The sequence below is a fragment of the Nomascus leucogenys genome, chromosome 14 (assembly GCF_006542625.1).
Source record: "Nomascus leucogenys isolate Asia chromosome 14, Asia_NLE_v1, whole genome shotgun sequence".
Classification (NCBI taxonomy): Eukaryota; Metazoa; Chordata; class Mammalia; order Primates; family Hylobatidae; genus Nomascus; species Nomascus leucogenys.
This window is the reverse complement of record NC_044394.1, coordinates 8,485,641-8,508,618: the sequence shown is the minus strand read 5'-3', so window position 1 is coordinate 8,508,618 and position 22,978 is coordinate 8,485,641. Positions and strand designations below refer to the sequence as shown.

Below are 22,978 nucleotides of genomic sequence, written 5' to 3'. Positions count from 1 at the left end.
TTAGAAGTGACACTTTAACGTTTCTACTCTAGCTGCATTGTGAAGAATGGATTTGGGGGTGGGAATAGCGTATGTGGAACTAGGGGCAGGAAAATTGGTAAGAAGCATGGTTAGGTGAAATGATTTGGACTTCTTTAATTTTTTATAGAGACTTGGTCTTGCTGTGTGCTCAGACTGGTCTTAAACTCCTGGGCTCAAATGATCCTTCTGCCTCAGCTTCCCAAAGTGCTGGGTTACAGGCATAAGCCACCACACCCGGCCGATTTGGACTTAATTTCAGCCTCCAATTTATCAATTTACATTATCTCAGGACTAATTTTTATATATAAAATGGCTGATCAGCACAGAAAACACTGGACCTTTTTGACACCAGTTTCATTTCTTATTTAAAGCTAATTGACAGCTTGTCCTAAACTGAAGAAAGGCATTTGCTTGGCCATAGTGAAGATCAGTACATTTTCCAAGTCTTTGAAAGAATGGAGTTATTCATGTGGGATTTAGAGTTAAATGGTCAGCGTTTTTCAGTAACATATTTTATCTTTATATATGGGGTGTTGTGCTATAAATAGCATCTAGAACTCAATAAGAAAAATTGCTGTGAATGTGCAAATCAACAGTGACACAGAAGTACACCCTTGTAATTTGTTGGTATCTGAACAGCTTGTTTACCTCCAGAGTCCCAGGATAGACTGTGAGAAGGAGACTAACTGATGAGGCTGAGAGAAGGTAGTACAGGAGACAAAGGAAGCCCTGTGCCTCCTGTAATCAGCTTTGTTTCTCGAGGAGAATGCGGCCTTGCTCACTGTTGCCAGTATTATTCTATCATCAGCAAGAGCAAGTTCTCAGGAAACCCTTATATACCTATAAGCCTTAGTAGACAGTTGAATGGATTTGTCTTGTATCCATGCTTAGGAAAAACAAGACTCTTTATTTTAGCCGAATACAAAAAGAAGACATTCGGTGTCAAATCACTGTGGGGTTCTCTCTCTTTCTCAAAGAGAAGGTTGTCTGTACTGGCTGGGAATTTGGGACTACTAAAATGTCTCTTAATTGCTCTTAAGCATTAGTTTAAAAATAACTTTTTTCTTAGATATGAACATAAATAGGCCTTTTCCTTTTTACTGGAACCATGTGGGACAACCCTTGGTTGTATTAGTCTCTGGTTTAATGATCTGATGCTGAAAAGGTTGACTTATTTTTGCTTTCAATTGATGACCTGCACAACTGTAGGTAGGCCAGTTTATTTCTTGTTCTTTGTAAAACTAAAGGCTTTGCTCTCTGAGTTCTTGCTGAAGTAGCACAAACCCCCTTCAGTTAAATCAGGGGTACTCAAAACACCATCCAGGGAAAAGCCTTGGCATGCCTGTTAAAAACCTTGCTGGTGGCCTCTTTAAGAGGAATACAAAGTCTGATGGCCTACCGTTGCTGATCATTTAGGGTAATGATTAAGATGCCTTTAACAAAATTCACCGAAAAATTAACTGACTTGAACAAAAAGGAAAATTAACTCTTTTATATTAACAAATCTCTCAATAAGAAGGTACACCTAACTGTGGTAGAGCAGTTTCAGGATTAGAAAATTTAGCTGCTCAGTGTCATCAGGAACTTGTGTGTGTGTGTGTGTGTGTATGTGTGTGTGTGTTGGAGGGTGCGGGTGGGGTTGTTTTATCTTTTGCCCTGCCATTCTGAGTGAGAGGCTTAGCTCTTCTCAGGGTGGTAAGACGTTTGCTGCAGTTCTAGACATCAGAGTCAGAACAGCATTCTGGGAATGGAAGAGGATTGATTTATTCTATGTGTCTCTAGCAACAAGGAAAACCTTTCTCTAAGCACCCGAACAACTTCCTCTTCTATCTCGTCAGCCACTGTCAAGGAAAATTGGCCAAGTCCAGTTATTTATTTATTTATTTATTTTTTTGAGACGGAGTGTTGCTCTGTTGCCCAGGCTGGAGTGCAGTGGTGCAATCTCAGTTCACTGTTACCTCCACTTCCCAGGTTCAAGCTATTCTCCTACCTCAGCCTCCCAAGTAGCTGGGATTACAGGTGTCTGCCGCCATGCCCGGCTAATTTTTGTATTTTTAGTAGAGATGGGGTTTTGCCATGTTAGCCAGGCTGGTCTCGAACTCCTGACCTCAGGCAGTCTGCCTGCATTGGCCACCCAAAGTGCTGGGATTACAGGCATGAGCCACCACACGCCCAGCCAGCCAAGTCCAGTTGTTTGGTCTCCTTCACCAACTCGTTCCACATGGCTATGTGGAAAGGGAAAATACCTGAACTATTGTTTCTGTATCAGGGTCCTCTTCGAAAGGAGAAAGGCAGATAAATTGTTGGTGACTAGAATACAAAGTGTCATCTGTACCAGGTGGTTAATGTATTTTCCATAGCATCTGAAATTTGAGCAACTTGATTTAAGGGAGTTATAACTCAAGTTAGCTTTACTGAGCACATACGTAGTAGGTGCTCAAAAAATATGGTAGATGATTGACAGAGTAATAAGATGCAGATTTCTTTTGCATTAACAATCTCTGAAGCTCCTTACAATTAATAGTATCTTGTAATTGCTATCATTGACGTCCAGCAATTTGTCTTTTTCTTTGCATTCACAAAGGTAGGAAACTTCCAGATCTTAGTGCTTGATAAAAGACCAGGTGTTTTCATGCAGGAATTTCTTCCTAGCATTTCTTGGGAAATGTGTATTTTTTTGAATTCTGAAAAAAATTAGTCAAGAAGTTTAATAAATGGAAAGCATTATTCTAATTGTCTTATTAGAATTAATTTTAACAACACAGAAACATTACTGATTTGAAGGAATCTACTTAGGGCAAGTTGAAAGTAAACACTAGAAATACTGATACCTGGAATCAAAGGTTAAGGTCAACAAGAGCTCCTTGGAAGAAGTGATTACAAATCAGTCCTCATTATAAACGTTGCCATTTTATGTGTGTTCATGGCCTTGTCTGCTGCTAAGTAAATAATAATGAGTTTACACATGGTATACTTAATAAAAATTGAGTGGTGTTCCAAGAAAGATTTTGAAGCAAAATCCTTATATTGGCATTTTTATTAACATGTGATTCTGCACAGTACTGTAAACCTTGCTGAGTTCTAAATGTTACATTATTCACATACTACCCAGTAATACCCACATGCAGTCTAGCATTTGAATATTCACTGTAGGCCTCAGTTCTTACAAATATTAATTAATTTTTTTTTTTTTTTTTTTAAAGATACACATGTAGGCTGGATGCAATGGCTCACACCTATAATCCCAGCACTTTGGGAGGCTGAAGTGGGTGGATCACAAGGTCAGGAGTTCGAGACCAGCTTGGCCAATATGGTGAAACCCGTCTCTACTAGAAATACAAAAAAATTAGCTGGGTGTGGTGGCACATGCCTGTAATCACAGCTACTCGGGAGGCTGAGACAGGAGAATTGCTTGAACCTGGGAGGTGGAGGTTGCAGTAGGCCGAGATCACGCAGTGGCACTCCAGCCTGGGTGACAGAGTGAGACTCCGTCTCAAAAAAAAAAGACACACATATAATGAATAAAGAGTTTGAAAAATGTATTTAATAACTTTTTTAAAAGAATAATGTAGATTTGGGGAATTCCAGAGAATTCCAATTCATTGTTTTTGAATCCTGAAGGTTGGTATTTGTTGGGAGTTCAGAAACACTACTGATAAGAGGTCAAATTTGTGCCTTAAAGTTCAACTCAGTGCTTTAGTGTTTTCAGCAACAGTTCCATGAAGGGCCACAAGGTGGAGGTGGTACTTCACAGAACTAGCTAGTTTTGGCCTCTTAACATTGTCTCTTTAATAGTCTCTGCTCTTTTTCCCCTACTTCATAAAATTGTTGTAAACTCTTTACTCTTTTAGAACAGGAAAGTTAGGTTTTTTTTTTCTTTTGTCTTTGCTGAAGATGGAGACGATTTCTGAATATTTAAGGCAGAAATAATGCTAACCAAACTCTTCTTGAAAACAGAAAGGGAAGAGTGTACCACTGAAGCCATGTGGGGTCACAGTTGCCTTTGTTGGAAGCTTTTTTAACTAAAGCAGATTTTATTTCTTTAAGAGTTAAAATACCCATTGATTTTTCCTTGAGTAACCTTTGGTAGTTTGTACCTATGAAAGAATTTGCTCATTTCATCTGTTTTTGGTTTCATGAGCATACAGTTATTTATAGCATTTTATTATATTTTACTGTTTATAGAATCTGTAGTTGATGTCCTCTTTCATTCCTGATATTGGAAATTTTGTTTGCTCTTTTTTTTGTTAGTGAATCTACCTCGAGGCTTTTTTAATTTTATTGATCTTTTCAAAGAAACACCATTTTGTTTCATTGTGTTTTTTTTGTTTTTCTGCTGATTTTATTACGTTTTTTATTATTTCCTTCCTTTTACTTGCTTTTAGTTTAATTTCCTTTTTCTAGTTTCTTAAAGTAGTAGTTTAGATTATTGATTTGAGATATTTTCTCTTGTAATATAAACACTTAATGGCATACCTTTCCTTTTAAGCACTGCTATAGTCACATCCCACAAATTTTGATATGTTGTATTTTTATTTAATTCAGAATGTTTTTTATAATCTACAAAATTTTCAACTTTTTTCCTTTTACCTGCTGTCTCTCCTTTGTTATTTTTGCTATCTCTACGGCACTCTATTTGACACAATTTAGACCAGTCCCTTTATCCCCTTGTTTCTTAATTCTTCCTTCCTTCCTCTGTCCCTCAGGGTCTTATATTCTGTTGCCCAGGCTGGAGTACAGTGGTACAATCATAGCTCACTGCAGGCTTGAACTCCTGGGCTCAAGTGGGCCTCCCTCCTCAGCCTCCCTAGTAGCTAGGACAATTACAGGTGCGCACCACCACGTGCCTGGCTAATTTTTAATTTTTTTTTTTTTTTCTTTTTGTAGAGATGGGGCTTTGCTAAGTTGCCCAGGCTAGTCTCAAACTCCTGGGCTCAAGCAATCCTCCTGCCTCAGCCTTTCAAGTAGCTGGGACTACAGGCATGTGCCACCAGGCCTGGCTGATGAGCATTTTATCTGGCTTTAAAGCCCTTAAATAATTCCAGACATCTGTGTCATCTCATCATTGATGTTGTTGGTTGTCTTTTCCTGGTTTTTCATATGCTGAATAATTTGGGGTTGTATCCTGGACATTTTCATTAGGATTTTTTTTTTTTTTAATAAGACTCTAGGTCTTGTTTTAATCTGCCAGTTTTGTTGTCATTCAAATTCAGGCTTCATCAGTATGCCTGTTTCTATTTACTTTTCAAAGTAAATAACTATGAATATCCTTAAATAACTATGCTACCCATCTCTCCAGGTTTTATTGCTACTTTCAGTGGGAAAGATAGAGTGGAATGTGCTTACTCCATTGTACCTAGAACCTTCCTTCCAGAGAGGATTTTACTTTTCCTTTATTCAAATAATACTAGCTCCTGAACAATTTTTATGTTAATTTCTTGAAATTTGAACCTCAACCTTAAATATCAAACTGAAATTAGGCACATAAATCTTACTTTGAATTTTGAGGTAAGACTTTTTCCCCCCTCTTCAGAGCCCAGTGGAAACAGACAAAATTCCTTGCTGTTTTCCTATGCCAGTAGGCAGACATTTTTCTAGTCTGTTCTTTCAATAGGAATTTTAGCATTGGCCAGGCATGGTGGCTCATGCCTGTAATGCCACCACTTTAGGAGGCCAAAGCAGGTGAATCACTTTAGCTCACGAGTTGAAGACCAGTCTGGGCAACATGGCGAAATCTCATGTCTACTAAAAAATTACAAAAATTAGCCAGGTGTGATGGCACAGGCCTGTTGGGAGGCTGAGGTGGGAGGATCACCTGAGCCCTGGGAGGTCAAGGCTGCAGTAAGCCATGATTGCACCACTGTACTCCAGCCTGGGTAACAGAGTGAGACCCTGTCTCAAGAAAACAAACAAAAATTTTAACATTGTGCAGGGGGTGGAGTTTTAGTCTCACTTTCAGTTCTTCTATCCCAAGTCAGTGTTTAAAAATCCTCACAGGAAGCTCTCCAGGGCAACTGTGGTCCCTGACCCACTAATGAAAGTTCCTTATCCTTCTTTGTTTCTGACACTTGTGGATTTCCTTTCTGCCTTTTAATGTGCTTGTTCATTAAAATAATGTTTTACATTTATATTTTATCTTGCTATTTGTAAGGATTTGTAGCAGAAAGATTTTCAGGTTTTCTTGATTGCTATCTTGCTGAAACAAATACTTTTTATAGAATTATTCTTTTAAAAATCAGCTGATGTGGCCAGGCACAGTGGCCTGTAATCCCAGCACTGTAAGAGGCTAAAGTGGGAGGATCTCTTCTCAAGCCCAGGATTTTGAGACCAGCCTGGGCAACATATTATAGCAAGACCCTGTCCCTCCAAAAAATTTTTAAATTAGCAGGGCATGGTGTCATGTACCTGTGGACCTATCTACTTGGGAGGCTAAGGCAGGAGTATCCCTTGAGCTCAGGAGTTTGAGGCTGCAGTGAGCTATGATCAGGCCACTGCAGCCCAGCCTAGGGTGACAGAGCAAGACCCTGTCTCTCAAAAAATAAAAATAAATAAAAATCAACCGGCATACACAAAAAAATTAGATGCTCAGTTAGAATACAAACTAATTTATTATTAGAATTGCCAGAATTTCTAATATTCATGTACCATGCGGATTTGTATAACACATTTATATTTATGTTTTAGGCTAGGGAATATAATTATTTCTGTAATGAATCAGGATTAAAAGAGTTCCTATTATCTCTTGTGACTGAAAAAAAACAGTGATTTGGAAAAAAGTATTATCAGTATAATAAAATTAATGCTGGTTTCAAATGATAACTTTCAGGTACTATGGAAAGGGCAATTTTAAACTTTGAGAACACAAATAAAACCACCGCTCTAAATAGCTAGAGAATCGAGGTTTGTGTGGTTACTTTTGTCTTTGTTTTGTTAGTGTTTAGTTTGTTGAATTCTTGGCATTCCATGTAAAATTCAACAGGAATCTCAGTTTAGCAGATACGGAGATTTCTGTTTCCTTTTACTACAGTGGTTTCTTTTCAGAAACATGTTCTCCTTCCTTCCTTCCAGGAATGAGTAGCGACAGTGACATTGAATGTGACACTGAGAATGAGGAGCAGGAAGAGCACACCAGCGTGGGCGGGTTTCACGACTCCTTCATGGTCATGACACAGCCCCCGGATGAAGGTGCAACACATGATGTCATTTTACACAGATTAATAAAACCGCTGCTGCCGCTTCTCTTTCTTCTTCTTCTGCTGCTGCCGCTTCTCTTTCTTCTTCTTCTTCTGCTGCTGCTACTTCTACTTCTTCCGCTCTGCTGCTTTTGCTTCTTCTGCTTCTACTTCTTTTTTTTTTTTAAATTATCGTCATTTGTGAGACAACATTCTTTGGTAAACTATTATGGTGAGTACTGAAAGAACACAGCCGGTAATATTTGGCTTGGTTGCACCTAACGAGTGCTACTTACTGGGTAGAGACAGGGTCCACAACCTGCTTTTGTATAGTCTGTGACCTGAGAATGGTTTTTACTTTGTAAAGAGTCTTAAAAAAACAAGCAAAAGAAACAAAGAAGAATTTTCTTTGTGTTTCTTTTTTGTTTGTTTTTTTTTTTGCCCCGAGACAGGGTCTTGTTCTGTCACCCAGGATGGAGTGTCGTGGTGTGATCTTGGCTCACTGCAACCTCCGCCTCCTGGGTTCAAGTGATTGTCCTGCCTCAGCCTCCAGAGTAGCTGGGATTACAGGTATACACCACCACGCCTGGCTAATTTTCTTGTATTTTTAGTAGAGATGGAGTTTCACCATGTTGGCCAGGCTGGTCTCGAACTCTTGACCTTGTGATCCACCTGCCTTGGCCTCCCAAAGTCCTGGTATTACAGGCGTGAGCCACCATGCCCAGCCCAAAGAAGAATTTTCAACAGAGTCCATTTGTGGCCTACAGTGCCTAAATATTTACCCTTCATAGGAAATGATTGCCAACCCCTGGGGAGATTTCAGATGTTTGGGTTTTTTTCCTTTTCAGAGATTTTTCTAGCCTGCTGTCAGATAACTTTAACCTTTTAAAATAAAAATAACTTAGAAATACATGCAGATTATGAAATCAATTTTTATTCCCTCCTACCCCCAAAAAAGTTATTAGGAAAAAACAAGAGAAACCTGCTATTAATATTTTCCCTTGTTTTCTTCTGTTCTTATTTGCATTGCATTTCTTTTTTTTTTTTTTTTTTTTTAAGACAGAGTCTTGCTCTGTCTCCCAGGCTGAAGTGCAGTGGCACAATCTCAGCTCACTGCAACTTATGCCTCCTGGGTTCAAGCAATTCTCCCACCTCAGCCTCCTGAGTATCTGGGACTACAGGCACGTGCCACCACATCCAGCTAGTTTTTGTAATTTTTAGTAGAGACAGGGTTTCGCCATATTGGCCAGCCTGGTCTCGAACTCCTGACCTCAGGTGATCTGCCCACCTCGGCCTCCCAAAGTACTGGGGTTACAGGTGTGAGCTACCATGCCAGCCCTACCTAAATATTTTATAAATAGTTTTTTATTCTGCTTTTTTCACTTAAATATATTTGTATGTTATTTAAAATTTCATAAACTTCATTTTTTATGGCAACCTAATATTCTTTCATGTGGATATACCATAAGCATTCTGCTGTGAAGCAGTTTTCTGGAATACAGATTAATCAGTAAAAGGATATACTGTCAAGTTAGAGGAATACACATTTAAAGTTACCCAGAGGCCTTAATAATCAATCTGAACATTCCTCTGCAAGATATCCTGGAGTGACAACATTGTCAAGCCTATGCTAATTGTCTGCTTTATATTTTACATATTTTCCTGGTGTTCTGGTATCTTTTTCAATACAGAACCAAGCATTTTATGATTTGTAAGTATTAAGGCATCTTTAGTAACTTCCTCTGCTTCTAAAAGAATTATCCAAATTTTGTGCAAGTTATTTGGAGTGCTGGTGGGTTTTTGTAGTGATACTTGCATGCGGAGTTTAATTGGCTTTGAAATATGTTTTATGTTTATAAGGTCTTGAATCTTGAGAATATACATCATTGCTTCTTGTTCCCTTTTTAAGCTGCCCCCAGATTGTCCCCAGGAGGACAAAATGAGACAATTCTTGTCATCTTTTAATTGTGGGTGTCTATTACATATTTTGTTTTTTTCTCCTTTATTTTTCCTTTGTGTTTGCTTATACCTGACTTAGATCACAAATTCTCTGAAGACAGAGATTTATTCACAACCCAGCACATCTTTATCACTTAAATAACACAGTAAGATCATTTAAAGACTTGGGAAGGAAAATACTCCCCTTGTTATATTATATGCTTTTAAATTTTAAATTATTTATTTATCTATTTTTTAATCATAGATACACATTCCAGTTTTCCTGATGGTGAACAAATAGGCCCTGAAGATCTCAGCTTCAATACAGATGAAAATAGTGGAAGGTAATTGCCAAATCAAGAGAACTGACTTGCAAGCTACCTTGACCCTGAATTTTGCTGTAGTTGGTGCTCAAATTTGTCATCAGTCAGATAATCAGATTTGGTCTTATTTTTTCATTATCTCGACCTATTGAAATAGTAATTTGGAAACTGTTGGAAGGTGGCACAGTTTAGTCTAAGACAGCAGTAGTACATGGGAAAAACAGTATGGGAAGAGTTCTTTGTATTGTAAGGAAATAACAATGTAGTTCTCTATTAATTTAGCAAATTTGTACATTCACAAAAGGCAGTTTGTCTACTACAGCAGAAGGCTGGTTAACTGCCAGAAAATGTACCTCCAGGCCCTGCATGCCGTCAGTAACCCGCCCGGCATTGGTGCTCTACTGTCTTTGGCTAGAGCTTAGTTGTGTTTAAATAATCATCTTTATATTTGGGGTTCTAATTACAGTTTAATTACAGTTCCGTTAGTGCCTGTAGATTAGTGAACAATTGCTTTTGAAGAGATTCTGCCCTGTAGACACTTTATGTGAATAACTGAAGTAACACTAGACTGAATCTCCTTTTTGGAGTATGTATCTTCTCTCACTTGTTCAAGTACAGGCACACTGTTTAACCACATGGAATCTTTCTGTTGTGTGACTTCTACAAATGTAATTTTAAATGAATTAAGTCAACGTGGATTCATTACGTTCCTGGTCCTGTAGACACATGTAATATTATTTAAAATTCTTTCATTTTTTTTCTGCCTCTTACTATACGACTGTAGTGCAACAAATATTTTAAAGCCCCCTTTTCTTCTTTATTTTCATTAGTTGTACATCGATTTCAGTGTCAACACATTTAAAGATTCATTCGTGTTGCACAGTGGCTTACATGAACGTGAAACTGTGATACAAGGTGTTCTTTCATACTCATAATTAGCCCAAAACAGTTGCCAAACTTTGCCATTGTGCTCCTGCGTTTGTGTTTGAGCTGCTATATATTTGTGAAAATTACACTGAAAGTTGACTAAGAGACTATTGAAAAAGCATGAATAATTAAGTATCATGTGAGAGACATCTCATCTGCTGTTTTTTACTTAGTGAATATTGTTCACTCTTCCGTGTCTGATGTCTTGCTGAATGCTGTGACTCATAGTTTACTTTTGTTCAAAATAGTTTGCACTTTTTGTTAATAAAATCAACTTGAGAAAATATGCCTCTGCTATTTATTAAATTGGGACCAGAAACCCCTTTTTTCTACTCATTGCCTCATTAGTAGTGTAGAGAAGATCCAAACATTTGATTAGTTTGTTTTGTGTTTAGTCTCATGGTGAGGAGTGATGCCTAGCATCGATCCCAGTCATTCTAAAATTAGAATAAACCTGAAAGGCCAAAAGATTTTTTCAGAGACGATAGCTTTTAGTTCAGACCTGTTCGCTTTTAGGACAGGAAAGTAGTTTCTCCCTCATTTCCAAGCTATCTTATATACTAAAGCTGCTCCGAGTTCCTCGGTGATGTCGGGAACACCACTGTTTTCCCTCTTCCTTGATGTAGTCTGCTATGCTAAATTTTAGGTAGCAGAGAGGGAAGGAAGAGGCACAGGAGAAGAACCGGTTGCTCCACTCTCTGCTTGTCCTACTTTCTTGCTCTTTCTGTACCCTGATAGAGCCCTCAGCATGGTTTTTTATTTTTATTTTTATAACCTTTCCTTTTTTGCTGAAGAACAGTCTGCTATTACCTTGCTTCTGTATTTAGTATTTTATCTCAAGTTCATTCCTGGAAAATCTCTCCTGAATAGAGTTTTCTCTTAGGGCTAGAGATAAATTGATGCTTGTGTTGTCCGTGAACATGTCCTTTCTGGACAACTTTAACTACTTGTGTCATTGATCCTTAAGTAACCTTTGAGGTAGATGAGTTCTGTATCAAACCTGTCTGGCCGTGGAGCCTGAGGTTCAGGGAGGTTGTACGATTCTCTTCAGGTTCAACACCACTGGCAGGGATGGGGTGAACTGCTGGTCTAGTGCCTTTTCCACTTTATCTCACTTGCAGCAAAACCAACATTCTGATACCTAATAATTTAAAACCTAAAGATTATTCTTTTTTTTAGCTTTTAATTTTGAGATAATTTCAGATTTGCAGAAGAGTTGCTAAAATTGTGCAAGAGTTTCCGTATACCCTCTGCCCAGCTTCTCCTTTTGTTAATGCCTTACATAATCACAGAACAATGATCAAAACTAAGAAACTATACTACAAGGCTACAGTAACCAAAACAGCATGGTACTGGTACCACAACAGAGACATAGATCAATGGAACTGAACAGAGCCCTCAGAAATGATGCCGCATATCTACAACTATTTGATCTTTGACAAACCTGACAAAAACAAGAAATGGGGAAAGGATTCCCTATTTAATAAATGATGCTGGGAAAACTGGCTAGCCATATGTAGAAAGCTGAAACTGGATCCCTTCCTTACACCTTATACAAAAATTAATTCAAGATGGATTAAAGACTTACATATTAGACCTAAAACCATTAAAATCCTACAAGAAAACCTAGGCAATACCATTCAGGACATAGGCGTGGGCAAGGACTTCATGTCTAAAACACCAAAAGCAATGGCAACAAAAGCCAAAATTGACAAATGGGATCTAATTAAACTAAAGAGCTTCTGCACAGCAAAAGAAACTACCATCAGAGTGAACAGGCAACCTACAGAATGGGAGAAAATGTTTGCAACCTACTCATCTGACAAAGGGCTAATATCCAGAATCTACAATGAACTCAAACAAATTTACAAGAAAAGAACAAACAACCCCATCAAAAAGTGGGCAAAGGACATGAACAGACACTTCTCAAAAGAAGACATTTATGCAGCCAAAAAACACATGAAGAAATGCTCATCATCACTGGCCATCAGAGAAATGCAAATCAAAACCACAGTGAGATACCATCTCACACCAGTTAGAATGGCCATCATAAAAAAATCAGGAAACAACAGGTGCTGGAGAGGATGTGGAGAAATAGGAACACTTTTACACTGTTGGTGGGACTGTAAACTAGTTCAACCATTGTGGAAGTCAGTGTGGCGATTCCTCAGGGATCTGGAACTAGAAATACCATTTGACCCAGCCATCCCATTACTGGGTATATACCCAAAGGACTATAAATCATGCTGCTATAAAGACACATGCACACGTATGTTTATTGTGGCACTATTCACAATAGCAAAGAGTTGGAACCAACCCAAATGTCCAACAACGATAGACTGGATTAAGAAAATGTGGCACATATACACCATGGAATACTATGCAGCCATAAAAAATGATGAGTTCATGTCCTTTGTAGGGACATGGATGAAATTGGAAAACATCATTCTCAGTAAACTATCGCAAGGACAAAAAACCAAACACCGCATGTTCTCACTCATAGGTGGGAATTGAACAATGAGAACTCATGGACACAAGAAGGGGAACATCACACTCCGGGGACTGTTGTGAGGTTGGGGGAGGGGGGAGGGGACAGCATTAGGAGATATACCTAATGCTAAATGACGAGTTAATGGGTGCAGGAAATCAACATGGCACATGGATACATATGTAACAAACCTGCACATTGTGCACATGTACCCTAAAACCTAAAGTATAATAATAAAAATAATAATAAAAAAGAAGAAGTTAATCCTGGTTGCAATATTGTTTGCCAAACTACAGAATTTGTTCAGATTGCACCAGTTATTTCACAAATGCTCTTTTTCTGTTCTAGGATCCGGTCTAGGATCCCACATTGTATTTTGTTACCATGTTTCCTCGGGATCCTTCAGTATATGACAGCTCCTCTGCCTTTCCTTGCTTTCATGACCTTGATATTTTTGAAGAGGAGGTGTTATTTTATTAAATGTTCTTCTTATTTGGGTTTGTCAGATGCTTTCTTAAATTGAGGTTATGCATTATTGGGAAGGCCCTTCTCAGTGCATCACATCAGGGGGGGGGATATGATGTTGATTTATAAATATATATACACATACATACACACACACATATATATATTTATTTTTTTATTTTTATTTTTATTTTTATTTTTTTTTGATGGAGACTCACTCTGTTGCTCAGGCTAGAATGCAGTGGCACCAGCTTGGCTCACTGCAGCCTCTGCTTCCCAGGCTGAAGTGATCCTCCCACCTAAGCCTCCCGAGTAGCTGGGACTATAGGTGTCTGCCAACACACCTGGCTAATTTTTCTATTTTTTGTGGAGATAGGGTTTCACCGTGTTGCCCAGGCTGGCCTCCAACTCCTGAGCTCAAAGCGATCCCCCTGCCTCAGCCTCCCAAAGTGCTGGGTTGATTGCAGGCTAGATTGCAGGTGCACTGCTGGCCTGATGTTGATTTTTTTTTTTTTTTTGAGACAGGATCTCGCTCTGTCGCCCAGGCTGGAGTGCAGTGGCATGCTGACTGCAACCTCTGCCTCCCTGGTTCAAGCCATTCTCCTGCTTCAGCCTCCCAAGTAGCTGGGATTACAGGCACGCACCACCACGCCTGGCTAATTTTTGTATTTTAGTAGAGACGGGGTTTCACCATGTTGGCCAGTCTGGTCTCGAACTCTTGACATCAAGTGATCCACCCGCCTCGGCCTCCCAAAGTGCTGCAATATAGGCATGTGCCACTGCGCCCAGCCAAAACTCTTGCTTACTAATTTTAGCACCTAGTAGTCGATCTTGCCTATGGGAATTATTACTCTATGTTTTAATGGTACTTTTCTAATTCAGTAATTTCTTCTATGTTTTTTGTTAGAATGCTGTAAGGAAAAGTCCCTTCTTCCCCATTTTTGTAATTTTAGCTACTTATTTATATCAGCTACTTTATATATCTATATATGATGGATATTTATTTTGTTTTTGAGTTATGACTCAATACTGTTAATATCTTGTAGCTTGGCTTGTTCTAATTTTAGCCATTGGAAACTCTTCCAGATTGGCTCCTGTGCCCTTTTTATATGTCTCATTCTTGTTTCTTTTTATTGGAGAATGCTATCTAGAAACAAAGATTTGGATGCCACATATTTATTATTATTAGGCTGTCACTGCTTCTAGTCCCACTCAGTGGATAGATAGAAAATGTAAGTTGGCTGGGTGTGGTGGTGCACATCTGTGATCTCAGCTACTTGGGAGGCTGAGGTGGGAGGATCACTTGAACTTGGGAAGTAGAGGTTGCAGTGAGCCAAGATCATGCCACTGCACTTCAGCCTGCGTGACAGAGTGAGACCCTGTCTCAAAAAAAAAAAGAAAATGTATGGCCGGGCACAGTGGCTCACACCTGTAATCCCAGTACTTTGGGAGGCCGAGGCAGGTGGATCACCTGAGGTCGGGAGTTCGAGACCAGCCTGACCAACATGGAGAAACTCCATCTCTACTAAAAATACAAAATTAGCCAGGTGTGGTGGCACATGCCTGTAATCCCAGCTACTTGGGAGGCTGAGGCAGGAGAATTGCTTGAACCCATGAGGCGGAGGTTGCGGTGAGCCGAGATCGTGCCATTGCACTCCAGCCTGGGTAACGAGCGAAACTCTGTCTCAAAAAAAAAAAAAGAAAGAAAATGTATATAGACAGCTGTTCCTCAGTATCTTTGAGGGATTGGTTCCAAGACCCCCTGTGGATACCAAAGTCCACAGATGCTCAAGTCCCTTATATAAAATGGCATAGTGTTTGCATGTAACCTGTGCACATCCTCCTGGATACTTTGTTTTGGGTTTTGAGACAGGGTCTCATTCTGTTGCCCAGGCTAGGGTACAGCTGTGCATAGCTCACTGCAGCTATGAAGTCTCAGGCTCAAGCAATCCTCCCACCTCAGCCTCTCAGGTAGCCGGGACTACAGGTGTGAGCCACCACGCCTGATCTCCCAGATACTTTAAATCATCTCTGGATTACCTGTAATACCTACTACAATGTAAATGCTATGTAAATTATTGTGCTATATTTTTTATTATTTTTTAAAAATAAATTCTGTCCATTGTTGGTTGACTCCATGGATGCAGAAACCAAAGATATAGAGGGCTGACTGTATAGTTACTCATGCGAATACACACATTTACATGTATTTCTGTACATATCTGTGTGTGTGTGAGTATGACTGAGTCTATATTGGTAACAGTTCAGCTCCAGAGGCCTCATTCTTGCCTTCCCTCTTATTTATAATACCTTTCTCTGACAGAAGCCTAGCTCTCAGCTACGATATATGTATGTACTTGTTCAACCCTAATATACAAGTAGCTTCAGAACCGTTGGCCTCCTGTGGATTCCAGGCTATGCCCTACAAAAAACAAATTTACCACCTGAAATACAGTGCTTGTATACAGTTCTTTTAGTCTTTAGCTTTTCAGTGTTGTGTCATAACATTTTTTTCCAAGATATTTAGGTCCTTAGATTCAAAATTACATTAGTTCTTTTCTTTCCCATTCCCTTCATTGTGATTTTGTGCTTCATTGGTGTAACAGTTAGGTTCATCTGTTACGGTCTACATTCTGTCCTCCCCCACATATCCTGGTTAATTTGTAAATTTACATACATTAAAATTCAGTCTTTCTGGCATACAGTTCTGTGGGTTTCAACAAATGCCATGTATCCGCCACCACAATACTATACAGAACATTTCAGTCACCCCCAAGATTCCCCTGTGCTGGCCCTTTATAGGTAACCACCTCCCTTCCCTGCAGCTCCTGGCTACCACTGATCTGATCTGATCTGTTCTCTGCCCTTTTAGTTTTTGCTCTTCCAGAGTCATGTAAACGGGATCACAGTTCGACCTCTTGCTTCGCAAAGTGCAGTTAAGTTTCACTCATCTTGTGTGAGTCAGCACTTCCTTCTTTTTTATTGCTGAGCAGTAGTAGTCCACTGTGTGGATATACCACTGTTTATTCATTTGTCCATTTGGGTTATTTCTAGTTTAGGGTGATTAGACTCTTGCAAACATTTGGGTACAGATTTTTGTGTGAGTGTAAGCTTTTATTCTCTAGAGTGTTACATGCTGTATTAGTCTGTTTTCATGCTGCTGATAAAGATATACCGGAGACTGGACATTTTACAAAAGAAAGAGGTTTATTGGACTTACAGTTCCACGTGGCCGGGGAGGCCTCACAATCATGGCAAAAGGTAAAAGGCACATCTCATATGGTGGCAGACGAGAGCTTGTGCAGGGAAACTCCCCCTTATAAAACCATCAGATCTCATGAGACTTACTCAATATTACAAGAACAGCACAGGAAAGTCTTGCTCCCATGATTCAATTACCTCCCACTGGGTCCCTCCCATAATACGTGGGAATTCAAGATGAGATTTGGGTGGGGACACAGCCAAACCATATATGCCTAGGGACAGGATTGCTGGGTGTGTAATAGAGAATTTGTCTGGCCTTTGTCCTAGTTCCTGGGAAGTGCCCTCTAAATCCTTGGCATTCCTCAAGTGATAGGAGTTATTTATGGCGGGCCTTGCTAGTGTATGCTAATGAGATGACTCAGGATCGGGGCTGGCTACACCAGAAATGCTGTGGGTGTCATTAGAGAGCTGCTGCGGCTCTGACCCACGTGATAGCCCAGTTCAACTCATTGCCAATGATTGTTATGTCTACATAAGGAAGTTCCAGTAAAAAATCTGGACACTTGCCGGGCACAGTGGCTCACGCCTGTAATCCCAGCACTTTGGGAGGCCGAGGAAGGCAGATTACCTGAGGTTGGGAGTTCGAGACCAGCCTGACCAACATGGAGAAACCCTATCTTTACTAAAAATACAAAATTAGCCAGGCATGGTGGCACATGCCTGTAATCCCAACTACTTGGGAGACTGAGGCAGAAGAATCACTTGAACCCGGGAGGTGGAGGTTGCCGTGAACCGAGATTGTGCCATCGCACTCCAGCCTGGGCAAAAAGAGTGAAACTCCATCTCAAAACTGGACACTAAAGCTTGAGTGAGTTTCCCTGGTTGAAAGTACTCTATTTATATATTTTATATATATATATATATATATATCAGTGTGCCTGGAGAGTAAGTTGTCCTGAAGTCAAGGGGCCTTCACATTTGGGACTTTACCAGGCCTTACCCTATGTGTATCTCTACTTTAGCTGGCTTATTTGTAACCTTTTGTCATAATGAAACTCTGATCATAAGTGCATTTCTGAGTTCTGTGAGTTGTTCTAGTCAATTATCAAACATGAGTAGGATAGCAAATATGCCCAAATTTGTAATCAGCTGGTCAGAAGTGAGGGTGGCCTCAGGATCCCGGAACTTGGAGCTTGTGTCTGGAATGAGGGCAGTCTTGTGGAAGACTTTGCCCATAACCTGTACAGTTTGACCTAACTGCGGGTAGTTGGTGTGAGCACTCATTGCACTGAGTCATATGGTAAGTAGAATTTTAACTTCACTGAGACGCTGCCCAACCTCCACAGTGACATACCATTCTGTATTCTCATCAGTAGCACATGAGAGTTCCACTTGCATCTCACAAATATTTGGCACTGCCAGAAGTTTTTTAGCCATTCTTTTTGGTTTTTCTTCTAACCAACTGAGCTAACCAGCCATTTTTTAGCCATTCTAATAGGTATGTAATGATACTTGTTTTGCTAATATTTTGCCAGAAGTTTTTCATCTATATTCAGAGCGATACTGGTCTGAAATTTTGTCTTCATGTGATTTGGTGTCAGAGTAATGCTGACCTCATAAAATGAGTGTTCTATTTTCTGGAAAAAGGGGTGTAGAATTGGTGTTATTTATTTATTATTATTATTTTTTTTTTATCTCGGCTCACTGCAACCTCCACCTCCCAGGTTCAAGCGATTCTCTTGTCTCAGCCTTCTGAGTAGCTGGGATTACAGGCACCTGCCACCACGTGCAGCTAATTTTTGTATTTTTAGTAGAGACAAGGTTTGACCATGTTGGCCAGGCTGGTCTCGAACTCCTGACCTCATGTGATCCACCTGCCCTGGCCTCCCAAATTGCTGGGATTATAGGCATGAGCCACCCTGCCTGGCCTTATTCTTTAACTGTTTAGTAGAATTCACCAGTGTAACCAACTAGGAGGAAACTTTTTTCTTTTTCTTTTTTTTTTTCTTTTTTTTTTTGAGACAGAGTTTCGCTGTTGTTGCCCAGGCTGGAGTGCAATACCGCAATCTCAGCTCACTGCAACCTCCACCTCCTGGGTTTAAGTGATTCTTCTGCCTCAGCCTCCTGAGTAGCTGGGACTACAGGCATGCACCACCACACCCAGCTCATTTTTTTAATTCTTAGTAGAAATGGGGTTTCACCATGTTAGCCAGGCTGGTCTTGAGCTCCTGACCTGGTGATCTGCCCACCTCAGCCTCCCAAAGTGCTGGGATTACAGCCGTGAGCCACCGCGCCTGGCCAGGAAACTTCTTTTTCTTAGGTGTGGTGTGGTTGGTATTTACCTTGCTTGGTGTGCTCTGATTTTTTTTTTTTTTTTTTTTTTTTTTTGAGATGGAGTTTCACTCTGTTGCCCAGGCTGGAGTGCAGTAGCATGATCTGGACTCACTGCAAGCTCTGCCTCTCGGGTTCAAGTGATTCTCCTGCCTCAGCCTCCTGAGTAGCTGGGATTACAGGCGTGCACCACCACACCCAGCTAATTTTTGTATTTTTAGTAGAGACAGGGTTTCACCAGGTTGGTCAGGCTGGTCTTGAACTCCTGACCTTGTGATCCACCTGCCACAGCCTCCCAAAGTGCTGGGATTACAGGCATGAGCCACCGGGCCCAGCCTTGATTTTTTTTTTCTTTTGAGACAGAGTTCCGCTCTGTCACCTGGGCTGGAGTGCAGTGGCTCAATCTCAGCCCACTGCGACCTCCACCTCCAAGGTTCACACGATTCTTGTGTCTCAGCCTCCCTAGTAGCGGGGATTACAGGCGTGCACCACCATGCTTAGCTAATTTTTGTATTTTTAGTAAAGATAGGGTTTCTCCATGTTTTCCAGGCTGGTTTCAAGTTGCTGGCCTCAAGTGATCCGCTTGCCTTGGCCTCCTAAAGTGCTGGGATTACAGGTGTGAGCTACCATGCCTAGCCGTTTTTTTTTTTTTTTTTTTTTTTCTTGAGACGGAGTCTCGCTCTGTCGCCCAGGCTGGAGTGCAGTGGCACAATCTCAGCTCACTGCAAGCTCCGCCTCCTGGGTTCACGCCATTCTCCTGCCTCAGCCTCTCCGAGTAGCTGGGACTACAGGCGCCCGCTACCACGCCCGGCTAATTTTTTTGTATTTTTTAGTAGAGACGAGGTTTCACCGTGGTCTCGATCTCCTGACCTCGTGATCCGCCCGCCTCGGCCTCCCAAAGTGCTGGGATTACAAGCGTGAGCCACCACGCCCAACCTTTTTTTTTTTTTTTTTTTTGAGACAAGGTCTTGCTCTGTCACCCAGGCTGGAGAGCAGTGGCATGATCACAGCTTACTGCAGCCTCAACCCTCCAGCCTGAGTAGCTGGGAATGCAAGCCACACACCATGTCCAGCTAATTTTTTTTTTTCAGAGGGGGGTCTCACTGCATTGCCCAGGCTGGTCTTGAACTCCTAAGTTTAAGCTATCCTCCCACCTCAGCCAGCCAAAGTGCTGCAGTTACAGGTGTGACCCACCTCGCCTAGCTTTGCTTGGTGTTCTCTGAGTTTCTTGTATCTGTGGTCTTGCGTCTGTCATTAGTTTTGGAAAACTCTAAGCCATTATTTCTTCAAATATTTCTTCTAACCATTATCTTTCTCTTCTCCTTCTAGGATTCTAGTTGTGCATATTTTACACAGATACTGTCCCACAGCTTTTGTATATTACGTTCTGGGTTGATTTTGTTTTCCCTTCATTTTTTTCTGTTGTGTTTCAGTTAAGGTAATTTTTGTTAACTTCAAGTTTTACTGATTTTCTTTTCAGCAGTTTAGAGCCTACTGACTAGCCAACTGAAGGCATTCATCATCTCTGTTATGGCATTTTTCATGTCTTACATTTCTATTAATATTTAATTATAGGTTCCATTGCTTTGCTATAATCACCCATACGATCTTGCATAATATCCACCATTTTTCTTAACATATTAACCATAATTTTTTTTATTTTTTATTTTTTTGAGAGAGTCTCGCTCTGTCGCCCAGGCTGGAGTGCAGTGGTACAATCTCAGCTCACTGCAACCTCCACCTCCCAGGTTCAAGCGATTCTCCTGCCTCAGCCTCCTGAGTAGCTGGGACTACAGGCGTGCACCACCACGCCTGGCTGATTTTTGTACTTTTAGTAGAGACGGGGTTTTGCCATGTTGACCAGGCTGGTCTTGAACTCCTGACCTCAGGCAATCCTCCCACCTTGGCCTCCCAAAACAATTATTATTTAAAATTCTCTCTTACTTCCAAAATCTCTGTTATCTGAGTCTGGTTCTGATGATTGTTTCATGTCTTCAGAATGTTTTCTTCTTGGCTTTTCATATGACTCTATATATTTTGTTAATAGCGACACATCTCACATAGGACAAGATACTTTGGTGAATAGTTTTTACACCTGAAAGTAAGGAGGCCTTTCCTGCTGCTAAGACCTTTGTTGGCAGAGGTTGAATTAATGTATTATGGCTGGTGGAAAAGTAATTGTGGTTTTCGCATTTTTTTAATGCCAAGAACCAAAATTACTTTTATGCCAATCTAATAGTAGTTAGGAGTTGTGCTTGGTTCAAGATTGGATTTGCTATGATTATCCTTAGTCGGCTCGAGTTCCTGTGATGATACATTGTATTTCTGATTGGTGTTGGATACCAGAGCACTGTGTTTCAGACCGAGTTTCCAGGCTCAGAAGCTTTGTGCTGGGTCTCCAAGAGGGTCTCTCTCTGTGCTTCCGTTGCTCTGCTGTCCTCCTCCTGGAAATACTCTGCTGTTTCTTGAAGTGTAATGGGGGCTGGGGAGGGGCTGGCGTTCTTGGATTAGGTTGCAGTTTTAGGCACTGTGTCCCTAGGTTTGGGAGGGTCTCGGTTTACTTGCCCCCTCCCAGCTAATTGGGGGCCCAGTGATATTTCTGCCCCCTCCTCCGGGATGGGGCTTTTCTTCCATAGTCCCTTCCCTCTGCCACAGTGACTTTTCACCGATGTCCAGATGGCAACAGTATTTGTGCCCCTTTTCCCTCATAGGATGCTTTTGTTCCGTGAGATGAGAGAAAGGGTATGGTAAGTTCCTTTACCCACGCCCAGGGCCTCTGTATACTCCCCTGGGTGTGCGTCACAGCTGACACTTCTAAGGGCTCTTTACAGTATTTTCTCTGAGCCCCTGTAGAGGTTGTAAAGAAAAAGCCTGCAAGATAGGGCGACTCCCCTAGTTTCTGCAGGCCCCCGGGTCTTAACACTCCTGCAGCCCATATTCTGCCTTCACCAATCATCACTTTTAGCTAGCTTATTCTTTCCAGTGTCTGTTTACAACGACCCTACGAAACTAGTGCTAATGTCTTCTCTCCCCTTTCAGGCAACTGCCCCTCTCCATTTGGGGCCATTTGGTTACTCTGCAACCTCAGCTTTCCAATGGATTAGAAAAAATGTCCTAATTTATAGTTCATCTGGCTCGTTTGCATTGTAAGAGTAGAAGAAATGCTCCTTCTACCCCTACATCCCAGAGTGGAAGCTGGAAGTGCTGTGATTTAAAAAAATATATATGTAAAATACACATTTTATTGAATGTAAAACATGAATGTAATTAATCCTAAAACCAGAATTCAGAAAATGAGCCATTTTTAATTTTTTTATCTAATTTAATGTTTAAATTATAAAGGTGATAAGATTAGAAAAATTTGGGAAATAGAAAACCCCAAGAGCTATTTTCTTTTTTGCATATTCATTTGAATTTTTATGTGGTAATATTTTTAGATTTCTCCTCATTCTACCTCTCATTCTCACATCTACCAATACGTGCCTTCATAGTCTAGATTTATAGAAGTTTTAGAACTCTGCTTAGGGATGCTTAAGAGCAAATGATAAGATTAGCCACAGTGTAGTTTGGGGCATCAATAGTACGGGCTGCTCTCTTTCTAAAATCCTTTTCTCTGGCTGGCATGTCGACCGGGAGTCTCCTTTCCATTCCTGCTCTGTAGACCCTGCTGGCCAGAGTCCTTGCCCGAGACCTTCAGGTCAGTCAGTGTCTCCTGGTGTGCATTTGGGAAAGGCTGCTCCATAGGCTCACCTCCCACTGGGTTTCATTTGACCTAGTGAGCCCGTAGCAACTCGATTTGGCTTAATTGGCCACCCCTAATCCTGTAGCTATCATACTACTCAGTGTAATGACTAGCAGGGACAACTTTTTCATCATCTTTAGTTAAACTCCAGTTACTCATTTGGAAAATGGCTTCTCCAAATGTGTATCATTCTTGACAGTTTTTCACATTTGTTTCCCTGGTCCTAAAGCAAGATTATAAAAATCAAATAGAACCTGTGTGTGAGGGCCCTTGTTTGCACAATGAGGAAAGGACACACTTCATCTGGAGGTGGCGTGACTGGGGGAGCATCCTACAGCTCAGCATAAGAGGCAGGCTCAACCAACTG

General features: G+C 40.7%; 1 protein-coding gene across 5 annotated transcripts in view; it reads left to right on the top strand.

The window, feature by feature from the left end:
• TRIM37 (tripartite motif containing 37) overlaps positions 1-22,978 on the top strand; it is a 113,042-nt gene that overhangs the window by 85,725 nt on the left and 4,339 nt on the right. For 2 of the 5 annotated variants that reach the window (XM_030827901.1, XM_030827899.1), the window contains one exon: positions 7,090-7,637. In XM_030827901.1, the coding sequence (XP_030683761.1) occupies positions 7,090-7,436 (347 nt within the window). In that variant the 3' untranslated portion in view covers positions 7,437-7,637. Of the gene's footprint in view, positions 1-7,089; positions 7,638-9,396; positions 10,668-22,978 lie in introns of those variants that run through there. The other 3 variants (XM_030827902.1, XM_030827904.1, XM_030827903.1) reach the window with 3 other exon arrangements.